This window comes from Paroedura picta, chromosome 17 (assembly GCF_049243985.1).
Source record: "Paroedura picta isolate Pp20150507F chromosome 17, Ppicta_v3.0, whole genome shotgun sequence".
Lineage (NCBI taxonomy): Eukaryota > Metazoa > Chordata > Lepidosauria > Squamata > Gekkonidae > Paroedura > Paroedura picta.
The window spans coordinates 7,497,438-7,519,973 of NC_135385.1; the positions used below are offsets into that span (position 1 = coordinate 7,497,438).

The following is a 22,536-nucleotide window of genomic DNA, read 5'->3' on the forward strand; positions in this document are numbered from 1 at the left end:
TCTCACGAGAACCTCTTTGTTAGGTAGGTGAGATCAAGATAACGTGTCTTCTTGAAAAATGCCATAAATCACCCAGTTATTTGAGAAAGCATTTGGTATTTATTTACGTTATTAGGTATACTAAGTTACTTATATAGAACAGGAAAATGCATGAAATAAGAAACTCAAACAGGCTGAGGGGTTGGAGCACCTTGCACAAATAGAGTTTGGGTATTTTTAGTGTAGGAAAGTGACCAGGTGGGAAATGAGTGATAAAATTGCAAAACCTTTAGATCAGGGGTAGTCAACCTGTGGTCCTCCAGATGTCCATGGACTACAATTCCCATGAGCAAATGCTGGCAGGGGCTCACGGGAATTGTAGTCCATGGACATCTGGAGGACCACAGGTTGACTACCCCTGCTTTAGATTTTCCTTCCCATCCCCAAACGTAAGCAACTCAATTACGCCCAGTGCTGCAGATGTAGGGGTGAGAAGATAAAGGAAATTGCCCATTGCGCCGTAATTAACCTGTGGAACTCACTGCCACAGGAAGCGATCGGCATATCGGAAACGCCAACCGAGATAAATAAAAAATGCAGCAGGACGAGAGAGGCAGTCAGGGTTTCAAGCTTTAAAAATGCAGCAGAGCTCTAGGCCTTCCCCAGATGTTTCCTTCTACTGCTTGTTGTTGTTTTTATGGGATGCTGGAGTTTTAGACGTATTTTTGTGTCTTTATCGTAAACCGCCACGAACCGGCTGGGCCGAGAGTGGCGGCGTACAAGTCCAATAAATAAATAAATAAATAAATATTTAAAATAAATGCTGCTGGGATTTGGGGGCTGACTGCCCCTAGAGGTGGAGGTTCTGTGCCGTCACCATGGACGGAGAACATCCTTTGGTATGACGCGCGGAGGCCAAAATCGTCCCCCAATTTCTAGCACCAGGATTCTGCAGCTGACTGCCCCCCCGGGTGACTCGATGGAGTCACCATGACCTAAGACACCACTGCAAGTAGATTCCACAGCAAGCCAAACAAGTAAACCTCATCGTAGCCAGGTTAGAGCCACCGACAACCAGCACAGCCTACGGCAGGGAGAAAGTTCCCCGTCAGCAATATGTACTTGCGGAGGGTGTGGGCCTGGCAGAACGATTCCTTGGCATGTCCGACTTTTCATCTGGGAAACCGCGGAGGGCGTGCCCCCCTTTGACGCTCCGGTGGCTGCGGGCAGCCCCACCCCCTCCTCCACCCCCAGTGCCCCAAATCCTCGGCAGAATCAAGAACAAACAACCACGCACCTTGCCGAACGGTGGCAGGGATAATGAAAGGGAAGCCTTTGCCACACCTGGAAAGTCCTGGGTGGGTGCGGAGCTATCATTAGCAAGGGTGCCGAATAGGGTGCCAGCCCCACCCCCCAGCTACCAGCAGGGGAGGGAGGGGGGTTGGGAACTCCTGGAGTTTTGGGGAATGGAGCCTAGGGACAACAGGGGATACAACGCCTTGAGTCCCTTGGGTAGAGGGAGACGACCAGGAGAGCTCTCCCAGAGTCCCTGCCCTAATCCGACCCTCTAACCACGTTGGCTTAATCTGCATCCAGCTGTGCTAATGAGGCATGCTCAGACGCCACCGTCCTCCCCAAAGCCATGCCAAGCCATCCTTAAAGCCAGCCATTGTGTGCTTTACTCCCAGGGCTTTGGCACTCTGGTGCCCATTTCACAGGTGAGGGTCCAGGACTTCTGAAGTTCTCCTCCTCCTGCCCCAACTAGTTCGGGAGATGGCGAGCATGAATGCGCACAGCGTTCTTGTTGTCCTGTGACTCGAAGGAAAGGTCGATTCACGCCCGTTCGGGGCATGCCCGGGCACTGCCAGCTGGCTCGGGCTGTTCACAGCATGCCACCCTGGCACACATATCCAGGGAGAAAGGGAGGCCTCTTGGCAACAAGAGATGCCAGGGTGAGAGGCAGCTGATGTGGAAGGACCATGCTGAAGGTCCAAACAAAACCATGGCCTGGCGGGTCTTCCCACCAATTGAGATGCAACAGGGAAACCTGTTTACACAGAGTGCTAAACAGCCCACCCAAAATAACACGGGCCTCCGCTCTTCCAGCAAGACTTTAATTGCCCTCTCAAACTTGCACAAGGGTCTGTTCAGTGGCCAAACTCTACATGTGGGCCATTCACGTAAAACACACAGAATCATAGAATGGGAAGGGACCTCCTGGGTCATCTAGTCCAACCCCCTGCACTGTGCAGGACACTCACAACCCTGTTGCTCACCCACTATCACCTGCCACCCCCTTGAGCCTTCACAGAATCAGCCTCTCTGTCAGATGGCTCTCCAGCCTCTGTTTAAAAATCTCCAAAGATGGAGAACCCACCACCTCCCAAGGAAGCTTGTTCTCCTGAGGAACCGCTCTGACCGCCAGGAATGTCTTCCTGAGGTGTAGACAGAATTTCCGTTGCATTAATTTCATCCCATTGGTTCTGGTCCGTCCCTCCGGGGAAAGAGAGAACAATTCTGCTCCATCCTCTATATATTTTAACTATTTGAAGATGGCTATCAGATCCCCTCTCAGTCGTCTCCTCTCCGGGCTAAACAGACCAAGCTCCCCCAACCTTTCCTCATACGTCTTGGTCTCCAGACCCCTCACCATCTTTGTTGCCCGCCCCTGGACACAGTCCAGTTTGTCTGCATCCCTCTTCAACTGGGGTGCCCAAAATTGAACACAGTCATCATTCTGCAAACTAAGGTGCTTGCATCACAATTCCTGCAGACCCCCAGAGCCCCGGTTGGGACCCCCGCTTTAAGCACTCCACCATGCTGGCAGCAGGGAGAAAGCCAGAGGAACTGTTTTGCACTGGGGTGGCTTAGAGTGGGGCGGGGAGACCTCCCTCGCCATTAGCCAATGTTCCTGGTCTTCTGTTTGGGATCCTGTTTGCCAATTGGGAGTGGCCCCTGAATACTTCTGAATTACTGTCTAAATATTTGCCCTCCTGCCTGGCTGTTTCAACACGCAGAATGTCCCTCTGGCACAAACAGTCCTGTGTGGCAGGGGGCAAGGCCGGTTGTGGAGGTCCCCTAAATGGCAACCAAGAGCCCAATGGATTGGCAACATTTATGGAACATGGAGCTTTTGCCCAGGAATGTTTTCAATTGGTCAAGGGAGATTCGATGGGCAGTGCAGAATTGCCTCCACACAAGGACATGCGCCTGAATGTGACCGGAGGCAGCCATTTTCAGGGCTGGCCCCGCCTCCTGCAGCAACCATTTTGTGGCAGGCATTTTGCAGTGGTGCTAGGGATGCCAGCCTCCAGGTGGGAACTGGGGAACCCTTGGCATTACAGCACTTCTCCAGACCACAGGGTTCAGTTCCCCTGGAGGAATGGGCTGCTTTGGAGCGGCGATTCTCAACAGGGGCCATGTGGCACATGTGAAGGAGGCTTCAGACTGCAGAAATGTGAGAATGGGAGTCCCAAGGGTTTGGGAGGGCTGGTAACCGAACTGGTGAAATACTCTTTTGGCAACATATGACATCACTGATCGCTAGAAAGGTTCATCAAGGGAAAGAAACAGATATCACCTAATCTGGGATTTCTGGGGGCTTGAATTGATGCATTCCAGAAAAAAAATAAATGAGCGCAAAAGCTACTCTGGGTCAAATGTTGTGGAAATCTATGTAGTAAATACATAAAACAAAGCATATTGAGTATAGTTCTCTCTTAGCTCAGGCCTTTTTAAGCCTGGTTCATTGGAAAAGCAGTCTGCCTATTGCAGGGGGCCCTGGGACTGAAGGAGAGATCCTAAAAGGGACATGGTCAAAAAATCCTTGCCAGTAGCTGCTTTAGAGGGTGGAAAATTTGGTGTTATTCCCTTCTGAGGTCACTGTCCTCTGTAGTTCCACCCCCAAATATTCAACCATTTCAAAAAGCTAAAGCTATCAATCAAACCACCCCCTGGGGCAGGAAGGGAGAGCAGCACCATCAGCCAATCAGGACAGAGTCAGGAAGTGAGAGCACCAGCCTCAGCCAATCAGCACAGAGTCAGGAAGTGAGAGCACCAGCCTCAGCCAATCAGGACAGAGTCAGGAAGTGAGAGCACCAGCCTCAGCCAATCAGCACAGAGTCAGGAAGTGAGAGCAGCACCATCAGCCAATCAGGGCAGAGTCAGGAAGTGAGAGCACCAGCCTCAGCCAATCAGGACAGAGTCAGGAAGTGAGAGCAGCACCATCAGCCAATCAGGGCAGAGTCAGGAAGTGAGAGCACCAGCCTCAGCCAATCAGCACAGAGTCAGGAAGTGAGAGCACCAGCCTCAGCCAATCAGCACAGAGTCAGGAAGTGAGAGCAGCACCATCAGCCAATCAGGGCAGAGTCAGGAAGTGAGAGCACCAGCCTCAGCCAATCAGCACAGAGTCAGGAAGTGAGAGCACCAGCCTCAGCCAATCAGCACAGAGTCAGGAAGTGAGAGCACCAGCCTCAGCCAATCAGCACAGAGTCAGGAAGTGAGAGCACCAGCCTCAGCCAATCAGCACAGAGTCAGGAAGTGAGAGCACCAGCCTCAACCAATCAGGACAGAGTTAGGAAGTGAGAGCACCAGCCTCAGCCAATCAGGACAAAGTCAGGAAGTGAGAGCACCATCCTCAGCCAATCAGGACAGAGTCAGGAAGTGAGAGCACCAGCCTCAGCCAATCAGGACAGAGTCAGGAAGTGAGAGCACCAGCCTCAGCCAATCAGCACAGAGTCAGGAAGTGAAAGCACCAGCCTCAGCCAATCAGCACAGAGTCAGGAAGTGAGAGCACCAGCCTCAACCAATCTGGACAGAGTCAGGAAGTGAGAGCACCAGCCTCAGCCAATCAGCACAGAGTCAGGAAGTGAGATCACCAGCCTCAGCCAATCAGGACAAAGTCAGGAAGTGAGAGCACCAGCATCAGCCAATCAGGACAAAGTCAGGAAGTGAGAGCACCAGCCTCAGCCAATCAGGACAGAGTCAGGAAGTAAGAGGACCAGCCTCAGCCAATCAGCACAGAGTCAGGAAGTGAGAGCACCAGCCTCAGCCAATCAGGGCAGAGTCAGGAAGTGAAAGCACCAGCCTCAGCCAATCAGCACAGAGTCAGGAAGTGAGAGCACCAGCCTCAACCAATCTGGACAGAGTCAGGAAGTGAGAGCACCAGCCTCAGCCAATCAGCACAGAGTCAGGAAGTGAGATCACCAGCCTCAGCCAATCAGGGCAGAGTCAGGAAGTGAGAGCACCAGCATCAGCCAATCAGGACAGAGTCAGGAAGTGAGAACACCCCCACCCAAATTAGGGGCCTCTTTAGAATTTCCAGACTCCCCTTGTTAAAGCGATCATCCCTCCAATCAGCTGGCCTATGGTCAGGACTTATTGAGAAAAAGAGGCCAAGCCATTTCTGGTGTGACCTGGAAGTGATATCATCTCATTGGCAACATCTAAGCAATGCCCTGGTATTTGGGAGAAACTCTATAGTAGATGCCAAATTTACCATAGAGTTCTTGCCCAACTACTAGAGCGTCACCCAGACTTCACTGTGCGGTGATGTCTCTTCTGGGTTATGCCGGAAGCAATGACAACGTGTTTCCATCTTCCATGTTAATTCAACTTGAGAGATGTTATTATCTGTCTTTAGGTACATTCGAGATGACCCATGGGTGTGTCAGCTTTTGGATTGTGTATGTGTGTGAGGCTCCGAGCAGGCTAGCATGATCTTGTCTGTTCTCAGAAGCTAAGCCATTGGATGAGAGTCCGCCAAGTCATCTCAGGGTTGCTCCCCCTCCTTTATTCTTTTTTAGTTTTCAGATTATTCTGCAAACTTGGAGGAGTCACCCAAGTTTGCAGAAACACCCGTTTGGTGCAATTGCGGCCCTAATTTGATGATCTAGGTATCCGCAGATGGAGGTCGATGGTGGGAAAAAGATGTATAAATCTGAAATGTTTTTATTAATTTGAATTCATTTTGCTTTTCGGCGATACTCAAGGTAGCGGGAGATCCCTCGTGTTTAATCTCCTGCCTCTTTTCTTTTCTGCTTGGACCACAGGGACCACAGTTGTTCTGCTACGGATCCCGGGTGCAACTCCCCACAGGCTGCAGGAAAACCGGCACCCCTGCGGCACAGCGGGGCAGAATCCCAGGAGACAGCCAATACCAACGGGATGGAGGAAGAGCTAAAAAGGGCCTCCCCGGCCGGCCAAACAACGGCTTTGGCAAACACAGTCAACCCAGCCGTCCCCTCCAAGGCAACATCCAAGGGACGGGCAGCTTCTCAAGAGCAACTGGGGGCGTGCTGTCCCCGTTCCACGAAAGCCAGAGGGTGCCGGAAGAAATAAGGACTCCTCTGGGCATCCCTTTGTCCAAACTGTCCCAATCGAAACATCTGAAGCACAGGGTGTCCCAGTTGTCTGACCCTAAGAGGAAACCTCATGGAACCACCAGCCACAAGGACCAGTAGAATCTGGAGAGGAGAGGTCCCTCCAGACCCACGGAGTCTGCCAGATTGCGCCCTGAAGCCCAGGAACCTGCGGGAGAAACTCCTGCTGTCGTGGGTCCAGCCGGCAGGGAGAGGGGGAAGAGGTGGTAATCCATACCTGGTCTGTGCACCAATACCACATGGCCAGAACAGTGAGGCCGAACGTCATGCCGGTCCAGGGCAAGTCGTCCGAGCCGGGGTCTTGGAACAGATGCAGGGCGTCCGGCCTGGGCAGGTGGCAGGTGGCATTGGGGATGATGGTGAAGGGGACGGCGTTCAAGTAGGCCTCTTCCAGGTTGTGGTAGCCCCCTATTTTGTCGAAAGCTGGAAGACAAAGAGAGCGGGGAATATGAGAAGGAGGGCTCCGATTAAAATAAAAAAGAGGGCATGTGATGAGGATCGGAGGGTTAAAAGGGGCTTGTGTTTGAGCCTGCCCCCTCCTGATTCCTTCCTGCACGTGTCCCAGACCTCTAGTGAGGCTCGGATATCTCTACAAGTGACAGCTGGTCTTCTGATAGCAGAGATCAGTAGCCATGGAGGGAACGGCTGCTTGGGCAGGATTGCACCCTGCTGAGGTAGCTCCCCAAGCCCCCCTCCTCAAGTTCCATGCCCCCCCCCAAATTGCCATGAATTTCCCAATCCAGACACCCGCATCTACAAGGGATTTGGGGAAGGGATGAAACCAGGGAGGGAGGGGAATGGAAAGTACGGGAACAGGAAGCCCAGTCCATAGGGTGATGCACAGTTTATTTATAAGCGAGGATCTCCTCTTTGCAGTTTGCACAAGTCCCGCCTCCTCGGACAAAAAGACGTTTCTCAAAATGGTTTTTGCAACGGCTCCTGCTAGTATTAAAGGGAACGGCTGGCCCGAGCAGCAAACTCAGTTCTTTGAGGAAGGAGGTGACCGAGGATGCCCAGCACTTGCCAAAACCATTTCATGCCTGCACGCCCCCTTCTTCCCGCCACCACAGAGGGTCATTACGCCAGGAGTCTCCAATACGGTGCCCAGGTTGGGCGTGCCCAACAAGGCTTCTGATTGGCTGTGCATTGCAGCACAAGGATCTTCCCTGTGGCAGCCATTTTGTGGCAAGCTCCGCCTCCTGCAGCAGCCATTTTGTGGCATGCTGTGTCCAAATTCTGAAAGGGCCCACAGGCTCGGTGTTCAGCAGAGGGTTACCCTCCGAGGGCTCACTGTGTGTCCCAACCCATTCCCCGCTGCACCTGGGTCCCTTTCTGTTTTGGAGAACAAATATTGAATATCTTTGTAAAGAAAAGGCACGCAGAGTACATTTCCCTCAAACTTGGAACGCCCCCCAGTTTGTCTACAGTAACTGATATGTAAGAATGGCTGTGAAGGGTATTTCTTTTCCACTCCTCCCCTTCCGCGCTTAAAACAGGTTTCCACAAGCCTAAGTTTTCAATAGAGGAACAAACACACACATTGGACCCCCCCACCCCTTATTTCAACTAAACCACCTCCTACTGCATTAAAAGACAATGAAGTCTCCTATCTGCTGGTGGGGACGACACTGGCAAGGGTCAAGTCATCCCTGTGCTGGATTTTCATTAAAGAAAAGGTAGAAGGGCGGGGTTTTATACCTTGCTTTTCACTCCCTGAAGGAGTCCCAAAGCAGCTTACAATCCCCTTCCTCCTCCTCCCCACAACAGGCAGGTGGAGCTGAGAGAGCTCTGACAGAACTGCTCTGCAAGAACTGCCCCAAGGGAACTGGGACTGGTGCACAGTCACCCTCATGGCTGTACAGGGAGGAGGAGTGGGGAATCCAACCCAGTTCTACAGATTAGAGACATGACTGGCTCTCAAGGTGCTATTGCACTCGAATTTTGCTAAACACCTTGCGTTGTCCTTGGGTTTACTAGTGTCTTCAGGTCAAGGTTTCTCCTTTTTCAGACAAAACACCCATCTTCACAGGAGGGCCCAAGGCCGGAAGCAACCACAAATCCCTCAGAGAAAGCTAGGTTTGACAGAAAGTGGATTACGTCATGGTTTCTCGGCGGCTTGGCGGGAGAGATTTAAAGTCTTTTGTGGCAGGCGCCGACAGGAATTAACAATTCCAGATCTTTTCGGCGCCTCGTCATGGCAACTGAGTGGGCGAGCCGGCCCAAGGAGGGCGTGGGAGCCGTCTCTGTGCCAGCCGTGTCCACCCAATGCTGTTTTTTTTCCGGGTGACTAAGTTCGCTTCCGCACACTTCCGATTCTCTTCGCAACTGAATTTTACGGAGCGAAACGGAAAAAATCCAGTTGCGAACAGTCGCTGGAGTGGATTATTGGTTACGTGCGGAAGGTCCCAAAAAGGCAGTTTCCCAGCAGCCACATGCATACAGTAATTGTCATGAGGCTCAAGGTTCCTACCCACAGGTCCCATCCCCAAAACAGGAGACATGCGAGAACACCAATTGCACACGTGACCTTCCCGGAGATTTGGGCTCTGGGGGTCAGATCCCTCTTAAAAGACACCTCAAAGCCTCAGCCTGGGAAGAGTTGGTTCGCAATGACCTGTCCTGCGGCCAATTCAGGTGGGTGGCCACCTTGTTCTGGGGCAGCAGAACCAAGTTTGAGTCCGGGGACGCCTTGAAGACCCACCAAATTTTATTCAAGGGATGAGCTTTCCTGAGCACACACACGGATTCAGATACATTGAAACAGTGAGGATAGGTATGCATGCATTCAAAAGAAGAGCTGATTTTTGTACCGTACTTTGTACTACTCAAAGGAGACTCAAGCTAGCTCACAATGGCTTTCCCTTTCCTGTGAGGTAGGTGAGGCTGAGAGAGCTCTGAGAGAACTAGCCCACGGTTACCCAGCAGGTATCTCAAAGCGGCTTACAACCACTTTTCCCTTCCTCTCCCCATAACAGGTGGGGCTGAGAGAGCTCTGAGAGAACTGCGTCTGGCCCAAGGTCACCCAGCAGGCTACAGAAGTAACTGGGCAATCCTACCCACAATCAGTTTGAGGCAGTTGACCAGAGCTGTGCATAGCAATAATGTAACGCACAAAGGTTAACAAGCAGATGAGAGAAGTGAGGGAGTTCACAACACCCCCCAAGACTGACAAAGCTTGTTTCTGGGTATAAGCAGGAACTGAGAAAGTAAGATGCCAACTCCCCCTGGGGAGCTGGGGAGAGAAATGCAACACCCTGTCCGAGGTCAGCAGGGGACAGAGAAGATTTTACCTTGTTCTAAAGGTTTCACCTTGCTGCTGTTTTTGACTGTCTCCTTTTAACTCCCGCACAGCTTCCTGAAGAAACTGTTTACAGATTTAAAAAATAAAAGCTCAAAAAGCTGCATGGCCCATCTCTCTTGTTCTGCCGTTAATCTGGTATCCTTGTGCAAGGAACGCCACATTTAGGATCACCACCAGTGTTTAGGATGCTTTGGAACCAAAGATTTAATGCACTTTGAGATGTATATCTTGCTTTAGCTTGAGATTTATATCTTGCTTTTCCTCAAAGTTTATATCCTGCTTTTCTCCCCAAAGCCACTTCTGGTGACATTCTCCCCTCCTTTATGTTATCCTCACAACTACCAACCTGTAGGGTGGGTTAGGCTAAGAGACTGTGCAACTGTTCCAAGGCCCCCAGAAAGCTTCAATGGCAGGCTACAGATTCAAACCTAGTTAGCCCAGATATAGCTCTCAAAGGTGGCAAATGGATGTGGACATTTAGAGCGGGTTGGCTAGATCAGTCCCTGGGGGGAAATGGAAATGGCAGACAGCTGCTCTAGGAATCACGGGAAACTCTATGGTGTTTTACCATAGATTTTCCAATGATTCCTAGAGCTACCCTGTGTATATCAGTATATGAATAAATCAATGCGACTCCTGGTTGTGTACTGAAAGTGAGGTGACACCGCAGCTGGCTTTGCAGCCCCCCTATGTCCCCATCCGAAGGCCTTCCCATTGGACACTAGGACACCAAGGGACAACTGCAGGCTCTATCCCATGGAGGCTTGGGCTGGAATGTCCATCATTCAAGGTGCCTGTTTGTCTGTACATATAATCACATCTATGGCGATTCCAAAGATACTGCTTAGGGGAGAATATCTTGCCTCTCCAGGCACAAAACTCTGCAGCCAACCGCTCGGAAAATCCCAGAATTCCACCAGGGGAGTAGAACAACACGATTGTAAGTTAACCGTCAGGACAATCCAGCCCTGAGATACAAATCTGTCGAGAGTCATACACACACACAAGAATGAGAACCAGCTCAGCTGTTTGGGGGCGGGGAAAGGGTTGAGGCAGCTCCAGCAGTGCCTGGTCCTTCCTGTTTCTCTGGCTTTGGGGGGATATCCCAAATTACAGCTTCCATGTCCACTTTAGAGCTACACTGGACCGGCCCTAAATGGGGAAGAGGGTTTGGGATTAGGGGGAGAGAAGAAAGCGTTCCCGAGCCTTACCAATCACTGCTAAGACGACGGCTCCTGCAAGCATGACACACGTCTGTAGGGCGTCTGTGTAGATGACCGCAGTCAAGCCTCCTGCAATACACAAAGATACATACTCACAGGGATGCCCAGTACAGGATGGTCAGCCCCTCCTTCTTTGTACCTCCTGCAGAGGTTCCGGAAGCATCCCCTTTTGGGGTACAAGCAGGTGGGCAGGAGAAGAGAATTGGAGCCCCTTCCCTGTGAGGGAAGGCTGAAGGGTTTGCATCTTCTCTGTTTAGAAAAGGGACAACTAAGGGGGCGGGGAAGGTTGATCAAATTATGCATGGGATGGAGAAAATGGACAAAGAATTTTTTCTCCACCTGGTACTTGAGTGCTTCCCATGAAACTGATGGGCAGTAGCTTCAGGGTGGAAAAAAGGAAATACTACTTTACACAGAAGAAGAAGCTGTTTTTTTTGGTATCCCACTTTTTACTACCTGAAGGAGTCTCAAAGCGGCTCACAACTGCCTTTTCTTTCCTCTCCCCACAACAGACACCCTGTGAGGCACATGGGGCTGAGAGAACTCTGAGAGAACTGACATTGACCTGGGGTTACCCAGCAGGCTTCATGGGTCTCAAAATGTTTTCCAATCACCTTTCCCTTCCTCCCCCTACAACAGACACTTTGTGAGTTAGGTGGGGCTGAGAGAGCTCTGCAAGAACTGTGACTGGCCCAAAGTCACCCGGCCGGCTGCACGTGGAGGAGGAGGAGTGGGGAATCAAACCCTGTTGTCCAGATTAGAACCCACTGCTCTTAACCAAGCTCTACACAGGGAGTCATTCAGATGTGGAATTTGTTACCAGAGGATGGAGTGACGGCCACAGAAATCAGCGACTACCTAAGGTGGTGTGATAGAGTCATAGAGGAGAGGTTTTATCAGTGGCCCCTGGCCATGGTGTCTGAGGAGAGCCTCCATATTCAGAGGCACTAATCCTCAGAATCCTAGAGCCAGGAGGGGCCACCAGGGCCTTACCTGCAATTGTGTACACCGCTGTGATGGCCAGCATTAAGATGGTGGAGAGGTAGAGGTTCCATCCCAGGCAGACTTGGACAAAGAGGGCCCCCGAATACAGGTCCGTCTGCAAGAGGAAACAGAGCCAGGAGCCTGAGCGGGCCATGGACGGAGGCCTTCTGGTTCGGAGGCTGCGTAAAGCCAGGCAGGTAATAAATGCAATTAAGGAACAAAGGAAGAACAGAAGGAGAGACAGAGAGAGAGAGAGACAAGGAAGGAAGGAAGGAAGGAAGGAAGGAAGGAAGGAAGGAAGGAAGGAAGGAAGGAAGGAAGGAAGGAAGGAAGGAAGGAAGGAAGGAAGGAAGGAAGGAAGGAAGGAAGGTAGATATCAACTGTATTGCACCCCAGAGGTCACTGCCCTCCCCAGGCTTCATCCCCAAATCTCCAGGCATTTCCAGGCTGGATCTGGCAACCCCCCCCCCAACCCATCCCCTGTGGGTAGCCAAGGACCTATCCCCCCCTCCTTCCAAAGAATTCTGGGTTTTGTTCATGGTGAGCATCCCCTATTTAACTTCACAACAATCCTGTGAGGTTGGCCCCAGGTTTCCCGCACCTGAGGGCACCGAGGCCCTGCCTGGCCGCCTCCCCCTCTTTGCCAAGGACCTAGATTCAAGTGGGTCATCATTCTGGCAGCCGAGCAAAACTGCTCTGCCCCTCCCTCAGCAGCCCTGCCAAAGGAGTGCCGTCACCTCCCCTGTTTTCTGCCAGCTCAGCAGTTCCTTCCGCTGCCCTGCGGCTCCTGCCGGGGCGGGATGACACAGGCGGCAACGCGGAAGGCGGCAGGTGGGGCGAAGCCGGTGCCTTCACTCCCCGGCTTGGACAGATCCGTCCCTCTGGTGCCCGCCCTTCCTCGGGAAGCCGGGCCAAGCGAGGTTTCCACAGCTTGCCCCTGAGCCTGGATCGACCCTCTTCCAGGAGGGGGGCCGGCTGTGCACTTGAACGCTCAGATTTGCCAAAATGCTGCTAGGATTAGGAGGGAGATGTGTGACCCAGGTGGTGGAGATGGCATGGGCCTTTCCAGGTCCCACACAGCCTGGAAAACACCCTCATGAGGACTAGAATCCCCAGCATTCACCTTGCTTCCTAGGAGAAGGCCAGTTCGTGGACACGCTTACAGCTCCCCCGGCCTTGCTGTCAAAAGGCAGCTACCTTATGGGGACCCCGTGGGGTTTTCGAGGTCAGAGATGTTCAGGGGTGCGTGGCCACTGGCTGCCTCGGTGGTCTCCCATGCCAGGAATTACCAGAGCTGACTCAGTTTACCTGCCGAGATCTGAGAAGATCAGGCTGGCCTCAGCCATTCAGTTCAGGGCAAGGGACAGAGGTGGCTGGCCACTGACTACCTCTGCAGGGCGATCCTGGGCATTATTAGAGGACTCCCATCTACGGGTCTGGGGCTTTTCAACACTTGTATCAATGATCTGGATGAGGATTTGGAAAGATTCCTCACTCAACTCGCAGGAGACACCCAATTGGGAGTAGCGGCGAACACCCCAGGAGACCGAAATAGAGCCCAGTCAGACCTGAACGTGCTGGGAAAGGGGGCAGCGGAGAAAAAGGTGCCGGTCAAGAAGGAGAAGGGAAGAGTTGTGCGTCTGGGTGACAAAAAGGAGACGCCTGCAAGCTAGCTAGGAAATGCAGTTCTGGGCAGCAGGGGGTTCGGATGGGCTGCTTGTGGACACTAAGAGAAACAAGAGCAGGCCGCGTGCAGTTTTGGAGGCTTCACCGCAAAAAGGACGTGGGCCAAACGGAGAGGGGGCAGAGCAGAGCGGCCGGCTCCCTTGGTCTTAAAGGCGCCCCTGGACTCAAACTTTCTCCTCGTGCTTGAGATCTACACGGCCACCCACCGGAATTTATCCGCAGTGAGACTTTGAAAACAGAAATCACAATCAGGAGACAGGAGATCGCCAGATCGCCAGCCTGGTCCCCAGAAGGGGGTGGGGGCGAATGATTCAGTGCTTCTTTGGAAAGGCAGCGTACACATTCTCCCTGCCTTACAACGATATAGGCTAGATATCAGGAAAAGATTTTTCACAGTCAGAGTAGTTCAGCAGTGGAATAGGCTGCCTAAGGAGGTGGTCAGTTCCCCGTCACTGGCCGTCTTCAAGCAAAGGTTGGATACACACTTTTCTTGGATGCTTTAGGATGCTTAGGGCTAATCCTGCGTTGAGCAGGGGGCTGGACTAGATGGCCTCAATGGCCCCTTCCAACTCTAGGATTCTATGATTCCCAAGTCCAACAAACCACAGTTCAAAAGAGTTTTAACAAGCTCTCCCACCAGAATCAAGAAGAGCCCCCTCCCCGAACTGTTTGAAGCCAGTGGCTCCAAATTCCCCAAACGCCCTCATCCTTGTGCCATAGAAGCTCGATCAAAATCAGGTCAGGGAATCAACGTGATTAAAACCAGAACTCGGTGCCGGCTGGGGCACACCCAACACACCCGCAGCAACCTGGCACTTCAAGCAAGCCGGCCCGATCCGCCCTTCTTCTCCCTCCTCACGGGACACTCCACCAGCGCACAGAGAAGGCCCTTTCCCAGACGGCTCGTCCTCAACGTGGGATCGCTCCTGAGTTTTCTCCGCAGCAGGTCAGCTAAGTGCATCAGCTAAGACGGCTAGGGTGTGCTATTTGGCTGCATTGCTGGGAGCACAGAATCCAGAGCAAGGGAAATCATGACCCCTCTTCTAGTCTGCACTGCTCAGGCCTCACTTGGGATATTGTGTCCAATTCTGGGCACCTTTCGTTTTAAAAATCGGCCCTGAAAGGACACCGCCATGGCTTGCAGCTTCCCAAGAGCATGTGCGCCGGTGACCTTGTTATTACCAGCCATGGCCTCTGTTCTCGGCTCTCAGCCACATCAGAGGCAACTGAGCGCTGGCATTCCTACAGGGGTTTCCAGATCGCTCTGTCGTAAACCGGCAAAGTGCGCAGGACTCGTTCCAAATGGAGGGCGTGAAAATTCTCTGGAAGCTGACAAAGACCGGAAAAGTGGGGCAACCTAGTTGAGCACATCCCCCCTCAGGGCAGTGAGGCATCCGTACATGAGGGAGCACGCCTCCGAAGACAGAGGACAACACGGACACATTTCCACATGCGCTTCATGCGCCAACCAGGCAGGACTGGGGTGGCGACCACACAATCCATACACCCGGGAGTCCACAAAGCTTCACAAAGGTGGGTTTCAACACCACGGTTGTGTCACTGCCTACGGAAGCCCCGACAAGCCCCAGATGTCCAACTGGACTTGTGGTTTTAGCTTTCCAAAGACACAGGGCGATGCGCAGGAATGCCACCTGCAGAGAACAGGGGAGATGTCTGAGGGATGGTAAGGTGGGGTATGCCCGGCAAGCCGAAGGAGAACTCAAGGAGGTCTCCAAGCTGTTTCTTTATCTAGGCCTTTCAACCCAACAAAAATGTGAGCAGGATTTTCTATTCCTCAGGGCCAGAACGAAGGAGAAGGAGAAGGAGAAGGAGAAGAAGAAGAAGAAGAAGAAGAAGAAGAAGAAGAAGAAGAAGAGTTGGTTCTTAGATGCCACTTTTCTCTACCCGAAGGAGGCTCAAAGTGGCTTCCAGTCGCCTTCCCATTCCTCTCCCCACAACAGACACCCTGTGAGGGAGGGGAGGCTGAGAGAGGCCTGAGATTACTGAAGGAGAAGAAGAGTTGGTTCTTATATGCCGCTTTTCCCTACCCGAAGGAGGCTCAAAGCGGCTTACAGTTGCCTTCCCTTTCCTCTCCCCACAACAAACACCCTGTGGGGTGGGTGAGGCTGAGAGAGCCCTGATATTCCTTCTCAGTCAGACCAGCTTTATCAGTGCTGTGGCTGGCCCAAGGTCACCCAGCTGGCTGCAGGTGGGGGAGGAACGAGGAATCAAACCCGGCTCTCCAGATTAGAAGCCGCCCGTCTTAACCACTCCACCGACGGCTGCCAAGAACAATTAAACAGGCCTCTCCTTTTTCTATGCATAGTTGTTCCTCGTCGCAAGCACACTGTTTTGTCCCTTAAGCAGCCCAGTGCTCCTCCCTTCTGCGAACTTAACCTGTGGGGACCCTGCCCTCAGCAGCACTCCCAGCAGAGCGCTCTGCATTATCCGGGTTAGCGAACGGAAGGGCTCCTGCCAGCTGCCTGTGCTGTATTTTACAAATATAACAAGCATCACGCTCCCTGCTATGAGCCAAGCACAATCCCCCGACTGCTTCTCCCTCGCAGGTCTCTCTCGGACGGGTGCGGAGAGCGCACGGTGCTGGCTCGCTCCAAAAGACAGGGATCACATTAAAAAAAACAACAACCCGGCGTTTCCATTCATAAAAACGGGGACTGCGAGAGAGGCCTTTGAAGTCTGGCCCAAGGGCCCCCGGCCAGGGGGTGGGCAAAGGGGGAGGACTCTTGGGGTGAGCTCAGGCTGTCTGTGCCCGGATCAGGGCAGGCCATCAAAGGAATTCTTCCCCCCCAAGATGTTTTAGGGCCAACTCCCCCCACCCCACCCCTTTCCGAGAAAGTTGTCCTCACATCACCTCTCTCCCCGGAGGGGAGCTTAAACCAAAGCGCGTCGGAAACCTTGTGGGTTTCATTTCGGCAGGAGAAATACTCCTTTTCGGACGTGCTTCTGCAAGCTGCCGGGGTCTCCACTCAGGGATGGAGCAACGAGGCCAGAAGGAGACCTCCCTCCCGCCCCCGGCATCAGAACCACGGACCGTTGAGTCCCGAATTCTGTTTTGGACCAGAACCGGGGAACCACAATAGGCCCCCATGACAGACATCGTAATCGGCCCAGTGTGATTATTCAGGGGTAGATTGCCTCTGAACATGGAGGTTCTACGTGCCTGGCTAGGTATATGGGAGGGATTTTGGTCCACCTTCTCTGCAGCCCTTTTCTCCAGGGGAACCGATCTCTGCTGACTGGAGATGAGCTGTAAATCCAGGGGATCCCCAGGCCCCACCTGGAGGCTGGCATCCCTACACCTGAGCAAGGACCGTCCCGTCTCGCCTTATCTGATCCGAAGCCCGTCCTAAGCACAGGCAGCTGCCTGACGGTCTCCCCTAACCGGAAAGCCCCATGGAGACTGGGGCACAGAACTGAGGTCTGTAAGAACTGAGCACAGAATGGATTTTCTTTGCAGGCACAGCTTCCGTCCACATGAGCTTGTACCCATATGGAAAAAAATGACGCAGTACTGCATTCACACCATACAGCGTTCCCTGCTCATCGGTGCCCAGCAATGCCCCTGCCTGTACGGGGCACAGCAGAGGAGACCGGAACCAGAATCTGAGGCCTGAAGGAACGGACACCCCCCCTTGGTGTCCAGAGAGCCAGCTTGGTGCCGTGGTTAGGAGCGTGGACTTCTAATCTGGCGAACCGGGTTTGATTCCTGGCTCCTTCTCCACCTGCAGCCAGCTGGGTGATCTTGGGCTAGTCACAGCACTGATAACACTGCTATGACCGAGCAGGAATATCAGGGCTCCCTCAGCCTCACCCACCTCACAGGGGGTCTGTTGTGGGGAGAGGAAAGGGAAGGCGACTGGAAGCCGCTCGGAGACTCCTTCGGGTAGAGAAAAGCGGCTTATAAGAACCAGCTCTTCTTCTTGGTCGTCTTCTTGCACGTGCCCTGAATTCACAGACTTCTGTCGCGACTGTTTCCTGTCAACACGATTGCCCTGAATTAGATAGAGGCTCGCTTAATCTCCTGGCCCCAGCCAGTCGCTCCGTGGCTGAACAAGTCAGTGACTAAGAGGGACCAATATCCCTTCCATTGAAAGACTTTCGGGGAGGCCAGGAGACAATGCGTCCGCGGGGAAAACCAAAACCCGGCAGCTTTTGGCCTGAGTAAAGCCCAAGGCAGGGCTAGGGGAGAGAGCGGGGGAGAACAATGGACCGAAATTCCACAGTCACACCTGGGTGTGATAGCAAAGCCCAAAGACAACAGCACAGGAAGGTCTGAACATGACACCAGGATGGAACGAGAAGGTGATGGAGAGTTCAGACTTTTGGAGGCGGCACAATGGGTGTAGCGCCGGACGGCAGCCGGAGATCTGGGTTCGAATCTCCACTCGGCCACAGAACTCACAGGCCTGGCCTTCTTGAGTCAGCCAGGCTTGCTCAGCCGGACCGACTCCGTGGGGATGTTGTGAGGATAAACTGGGAGCATGGGCCCCGTCTGCGGCCCTGGCTGCCCACTCACAGCAGCCCTGTGGGGCGGGGCAGGCTGATTGAGTGTTGCAATTCGAACCTGGGCCCAATCTAGGCAGTCTGACACACTAACCGCTCCACCGCACTTTCACAAGAAAATTGATCCATTGATGACCTTTGAAACAGCTTGCAGTATTTAGAAGAAGAGTTTGTTCTTATATGCCGCTTTTCTCTACCCGAAGGAGTCTCAAAGCGGCTTACAGTCGCCTTCCCTTCCTCTCCCCACAACAGACACCCTGGGAGGTGTGTGAGGCTGAGAGAGCCCTGATATTCCTGCTCGGTCAGAACATCTTGATCAGTGCTGTGACTAGCCCAAGGTCACCCAGCTGGCTGCATGTGGGGGAGTGCAGAATCGAACCCGGCTCGCCAGATTAGAAGTCTGCACTTAGCTTAGCCATCAAACTCACTTAGCGAAATAAAAAACCCGAAAGATATCTTAGAGGCATGGCCCAAGCTACATTAAGCAGATCTGCACAGACAGGTCTAAGAAAACCCCTGTGTGAGAACAGCTCTGGGAGAATTATGAAGTCAGGAAATATAAGAAATCTTAGCCAAGAGCTCCCTCTGCTGATCAAATCTCTGCATTACAACCAAGAGGAAGAAGAGTTGGTTCTTATATGCTGCTTTTCTGTACCCGAAGGAGTCTCAAAGCGGCTTCCAGTTGCCTTCCCTTTCCTGTTCCCTTCTACAGTGATTGTTTTTATTATGTAAATTATATTATTTTGTTGTTGACGGCAGAGCCGGCTAGGAAGAGCAGGACGTAAGAATAAAACTTCAACTGTTAGTATTATACTAAAAAACACGTTTAATAAAAATTTATTTTGAAAACCCAAACCTCTCACATTCACCAAACCTGACCTTCCAAAACCCAGAGTCCAGGTCACCCTGGCACCTAGAAATTTTGTTGGGGCTTCCATTACGTTCAGCAAGTATGATAAATAAATAAATAAATGAATATACAACCGGGGGGGGGGGCAGAGGGGTTCTGGGAGTTGTGGGTAACCCAATTGCCATCTTTTTAGCCCTCCAGGACTCACAGATATTTTGGTGAAGACAGACAGCAAGAGCGAAAGGACTGAGAGATACACCCGTATCCTCTCTCTGCCGAACCGCCTCTGGAGGTATTCCGGCATCGTGACAATCTGCCAGGAGATAAAAAGGAGGAGAAATATTATTATTCCGTTCATTTGTACCCCACTTTTCTTTCCCTGAGAAGGAGCCAAAGTGGTCTACAACTCTTTCCGTGTTTATCCTCTCAACAGCCCTGTGAAGAAGGTTAAGGCAGAGGGGGCGTGGCCAGACGGAAAGTCATTAAGCAAGCTTCCCCGAGCCTACCTGACAGGGTTGTTGTGAGGATAAAAGAGAGAAGGAGAGAACAGGGTAAGTAGGTTCCTCTTGAGGGGAGGAAGGTGGGGTGTCAAGTAAGGAAATTGATCAGTCTTCAGACAAACGGCTGCAACAAACTATACCAATGCTGTCTTGGAAGAAGGAGAGGAGTTGGTTTGTATGCTTTCCACTACCTAAAGGAGTCTCCAAGTGGCTCCCAATCCCCTACCGTTCCTCTCCCCACAGCAGACACCCTGCAAGGTAGGCGGCGCTGAGAGAGCTCTGAAAGAACTGCTCTGTGTTGGTCTGTCTGCAGCAGGAGAAAAGAGCCAGCATCCAGGCGCACCTGAAAGGCTGGCAACAGGGAGGAGCTCACTTCTTGAGATAAATGTTAGAAGGGGGATATTTTAGGCTTTCTCAGTGTCTCCCCCAGAGGCCAGTGGATTTGGGGTCCTTTCTTAAGACATGCTTCGCTAATCAGAGGGTCTGCCTGGACCGTGTTCCACAGCCACTGGCAGGATCTCACTGGGAAGGGGAGAGCCACAACACCCATGGAGCCAAATACACAATGCCTGGTGAGCAGGCGGCCATGCCACAGGTGCAGACCAGCTGGTTTCACTTACCCCCGAAGAGATGTACACAGGGACGAACACCCAAGCCAGAGCCAGGAGGACGTAGGTGGCCTGAAAGAACCCAGAAAGAAATCTTAGTGCATACAGGAAGCTGGCTTTATACCCCGGGTCCATCAAGGTCTGTATTGCCTACTCAGACCAGCAGTCGCTCTCCATGGTTGCAGGCAGAGGTCTTTCCCACCCCCTCCTGCCTGGTCCTTTTAACTGGAGATGCCGGGGATTGAACCTGGGACCTTCTGCATAACAAGCAGAGGCTCTGCCACTGAGCCAGGGTCTTAAGCCAAGGTCTTTCCCATCCCCTCCTGCCTGGTCCTTTCAACTGGAGATGCCGGGGATTGAACCTGGGACCTTCTGCATAACAAGCAGAGGCTCTGCCACTGAGCCAGGGTCTTAAGCCAAGGTCTTTCCCATCCCCTCCTGCCTGGTCTGTTTAACTAGAATTGCCGGGGATTGAACCCGGGACCTTCTGCATGCCCAGCAGAGGCTCTGCCACGAAGCCACAACCCCTCCCCTGGGCCAGATAATATTTTGAAGTTTGGGGAACTGCAGAGGTGCATGCCAAGCCCACAAACCCCCACTGAGCTCCCATGTATCTAGTCAGGGCATTGGCCAGAAATAGAGACCTGAGTAATTTGGGGGAGGGTGCTGGGCCCCCGCGGAGAAAGCTGCATGCCCATTTGCCAGAGATTAAGCCAAAACGATAAAACAAGAAGGCATATTTACCAGCATCCAAGAGCTTTATGAGAAACCAAATTCCTTGGAGAGGACTAGCCATGACTGAGCCAGGGTCTTGCCCACCCCTCCTGCCTGGCCCTTTTGACTGGAGAAGAGAGGAATTGAACCCGGGACCTTGTGCAAGCCAAGCAGAGGCTCTGCCACGAAGCCCCAACCCCTCCCCTGGGCCCAGAGAATATTTTGAAGTTGGGGGCACTGCAGAGGTGCAGGCCAAGCCCATAAACCCCCATGTATTGCCTCAGTGCATTGGCCAAAAATGGAGACCTGCCCAATTTTTTTTGGGGGGGGGGGGTGCTGGACCCCCCACTGAGCAAGCTGCATGCCCAAATATTTGCTGGAATTTAAGCCAAAGTTATAAAGCAAGAAGCCGTTTTAACCAGCATCCCGGAACTTGCTGAGAAGCAGCTTCCCTCCAAATTGCTCTGAGGAGACCTCCAGAGAGCAGGTGCAAAACGTTAGCAATCATTCCGTCCGACTGGCCCATGTTAAAGGCTGAGGGGGGCCCCGATCCCTATTGCTGCTGTGATGGTTTTTATCCCAACAAAAGGCAAAAAGTAGCCAGCTTCATGCTCGGGTCCCCGCTGCCCTTTGCAAAAGGAAGCTTTCCAAATTTGCCCTCCTGTATTCCTTCGGACACGCCGTTCCAAGCACGCCAAATTGAAGGGCATCTGGGCAATGGCCATTGAGTCTAGAATGTTCCACCAGAACATTCACAGCTCTAGGCTCCCCTGTGCTGAGATTAAAGGGCCGTGTGGATTCTCCCGTGGGCATTTGCGACCTAGGGGACCGAGCCAAAGACATGCACAAAATTGGGGGAGCTTTTTAGACCAAGGCAAAGGTTTTGTTGGGGGCCAATCTCTGCACCTGGTTTGCCCTGAAGGCTTGCAAAAAAGGCATCCAGGACACTTAAAGTGTCCAGCCCGCCCCAGGGGATTCTTTGCACTGACCTGAACAAAGGTGAGAGAATCACAGAAAATTTGGGCCAAAATGAAAGAATCTTCCTTTTTTTTTAGTCCTTGGCATTCTCTCCTTTAAGGCCATATATATGATTCTGTGAAGGTTCAAGGGCGTGGCAGGTGACAGTGGATGAGCGAGAGGGTTGTGGGTGTCCTGCATGGTGCAGGGGGTTGGACTAGATTACCCAGGAGGTCCCTTCCAACCTTTCTATGATTCTATGAACTGCCCTGATATTTAAAGGAAGGTGGCATAGAAATGTAGCAAAATAAAATAAAAACAAATAAATAAATTTAAGTATTGGCATATTCGGCCAATTGCCAATGGACATGGGCAATTTTAGGTCTTCCAGCACAAACTGGAATATCTTCAGGTATACGCCAATGCTTATACACGATCTTTCGGTTTTAAATCTGGATTCCGGATGACTACATGCATTTGTATAACGGGTTTTTTTAGCTCTCTTGCATGTACGCTGTAAGTCAGGGGTAGTCAACCTGTGGTCCTTCAGATGTTCATGGACTACAATTCCCAGGAGCCCCTGCCAGCAAATGCTGGCAGGGGCTCCTGGGAATTGTAGTCCACGAACATCTGGAGGACCACAGGTTGACTACCCCTGCTGTAAGTGGTAAAATACCCCTCCCATGTTGCTCACATCTCCAACATACATTCGAAAGGCTTTTTAAACTTTGGGGCGAATTTAAACCTTCTCTTTCAGACTGGCACTTGGAGCAAATTTAGGCTCCTTTCAGCCGCATATTTCCCCTGTGCTCTGTTTCGTATATTATATC

The 22,536-nt window shown here is 52.2% G+C and overlaps 2 protein-coding genes across 3 annotated transcripts in view; one reads left to right on the forward strand and one right to left on the reverse strand.

Moving 5' to 3' along the window:
* FAM83G (family with sequence similarity 83 member G) overlaps positions 1-9,763 on the forward strand; it is a 40,620-nt gene extending 30,857 nt beyond the window's left edge. For both annotated transcript variants that reach the window (XM_077316358.1, XM_077316359.1), the window contains exon 5: positions 6,030-9,763. In XM_077316358.1, the coding sequence (XP_077172473.1) occupies positions 6,030-6,440 (411 nt within the window). In that variant the 3' untranslated portion in view covers positions 6,441-9,763. The remainder of the gene's footprint in view (positions 1-6,029) is intronic.
* SLC5A10 (solute carrier family 5 member 10) overlaps positions 1-22,536 on the reverse strand; it is a 76,625-nt gene that overhangs the window by 51,842 nt on the left and 2,247 nt on the right. The window contains exons 4-8 of the mRNA XM_077316361.1: positions 20,048-20,107; positions 19,136-19,240; positions 11,877-11,982; positions 10,872-10,952; positions 6,577-6,782 (exon numbers count right to left, since the gene is read on the reverse strand). Coding sequence (XP_077172476.1) covers positions 6,577-6,782; positions 10,872-10,952; positions 11,877-11,982; positions 19,136-19,240; positions 20,048-20,107 — 558 coding nt within the window. The remainder of the gene's footprint in view (positions 1-6,576; positions 6,783-10,871; positions 10,953-11,876; positions 11,983-19,135; positions 19,241-20,047; positions 20,108-22,536) is intronic.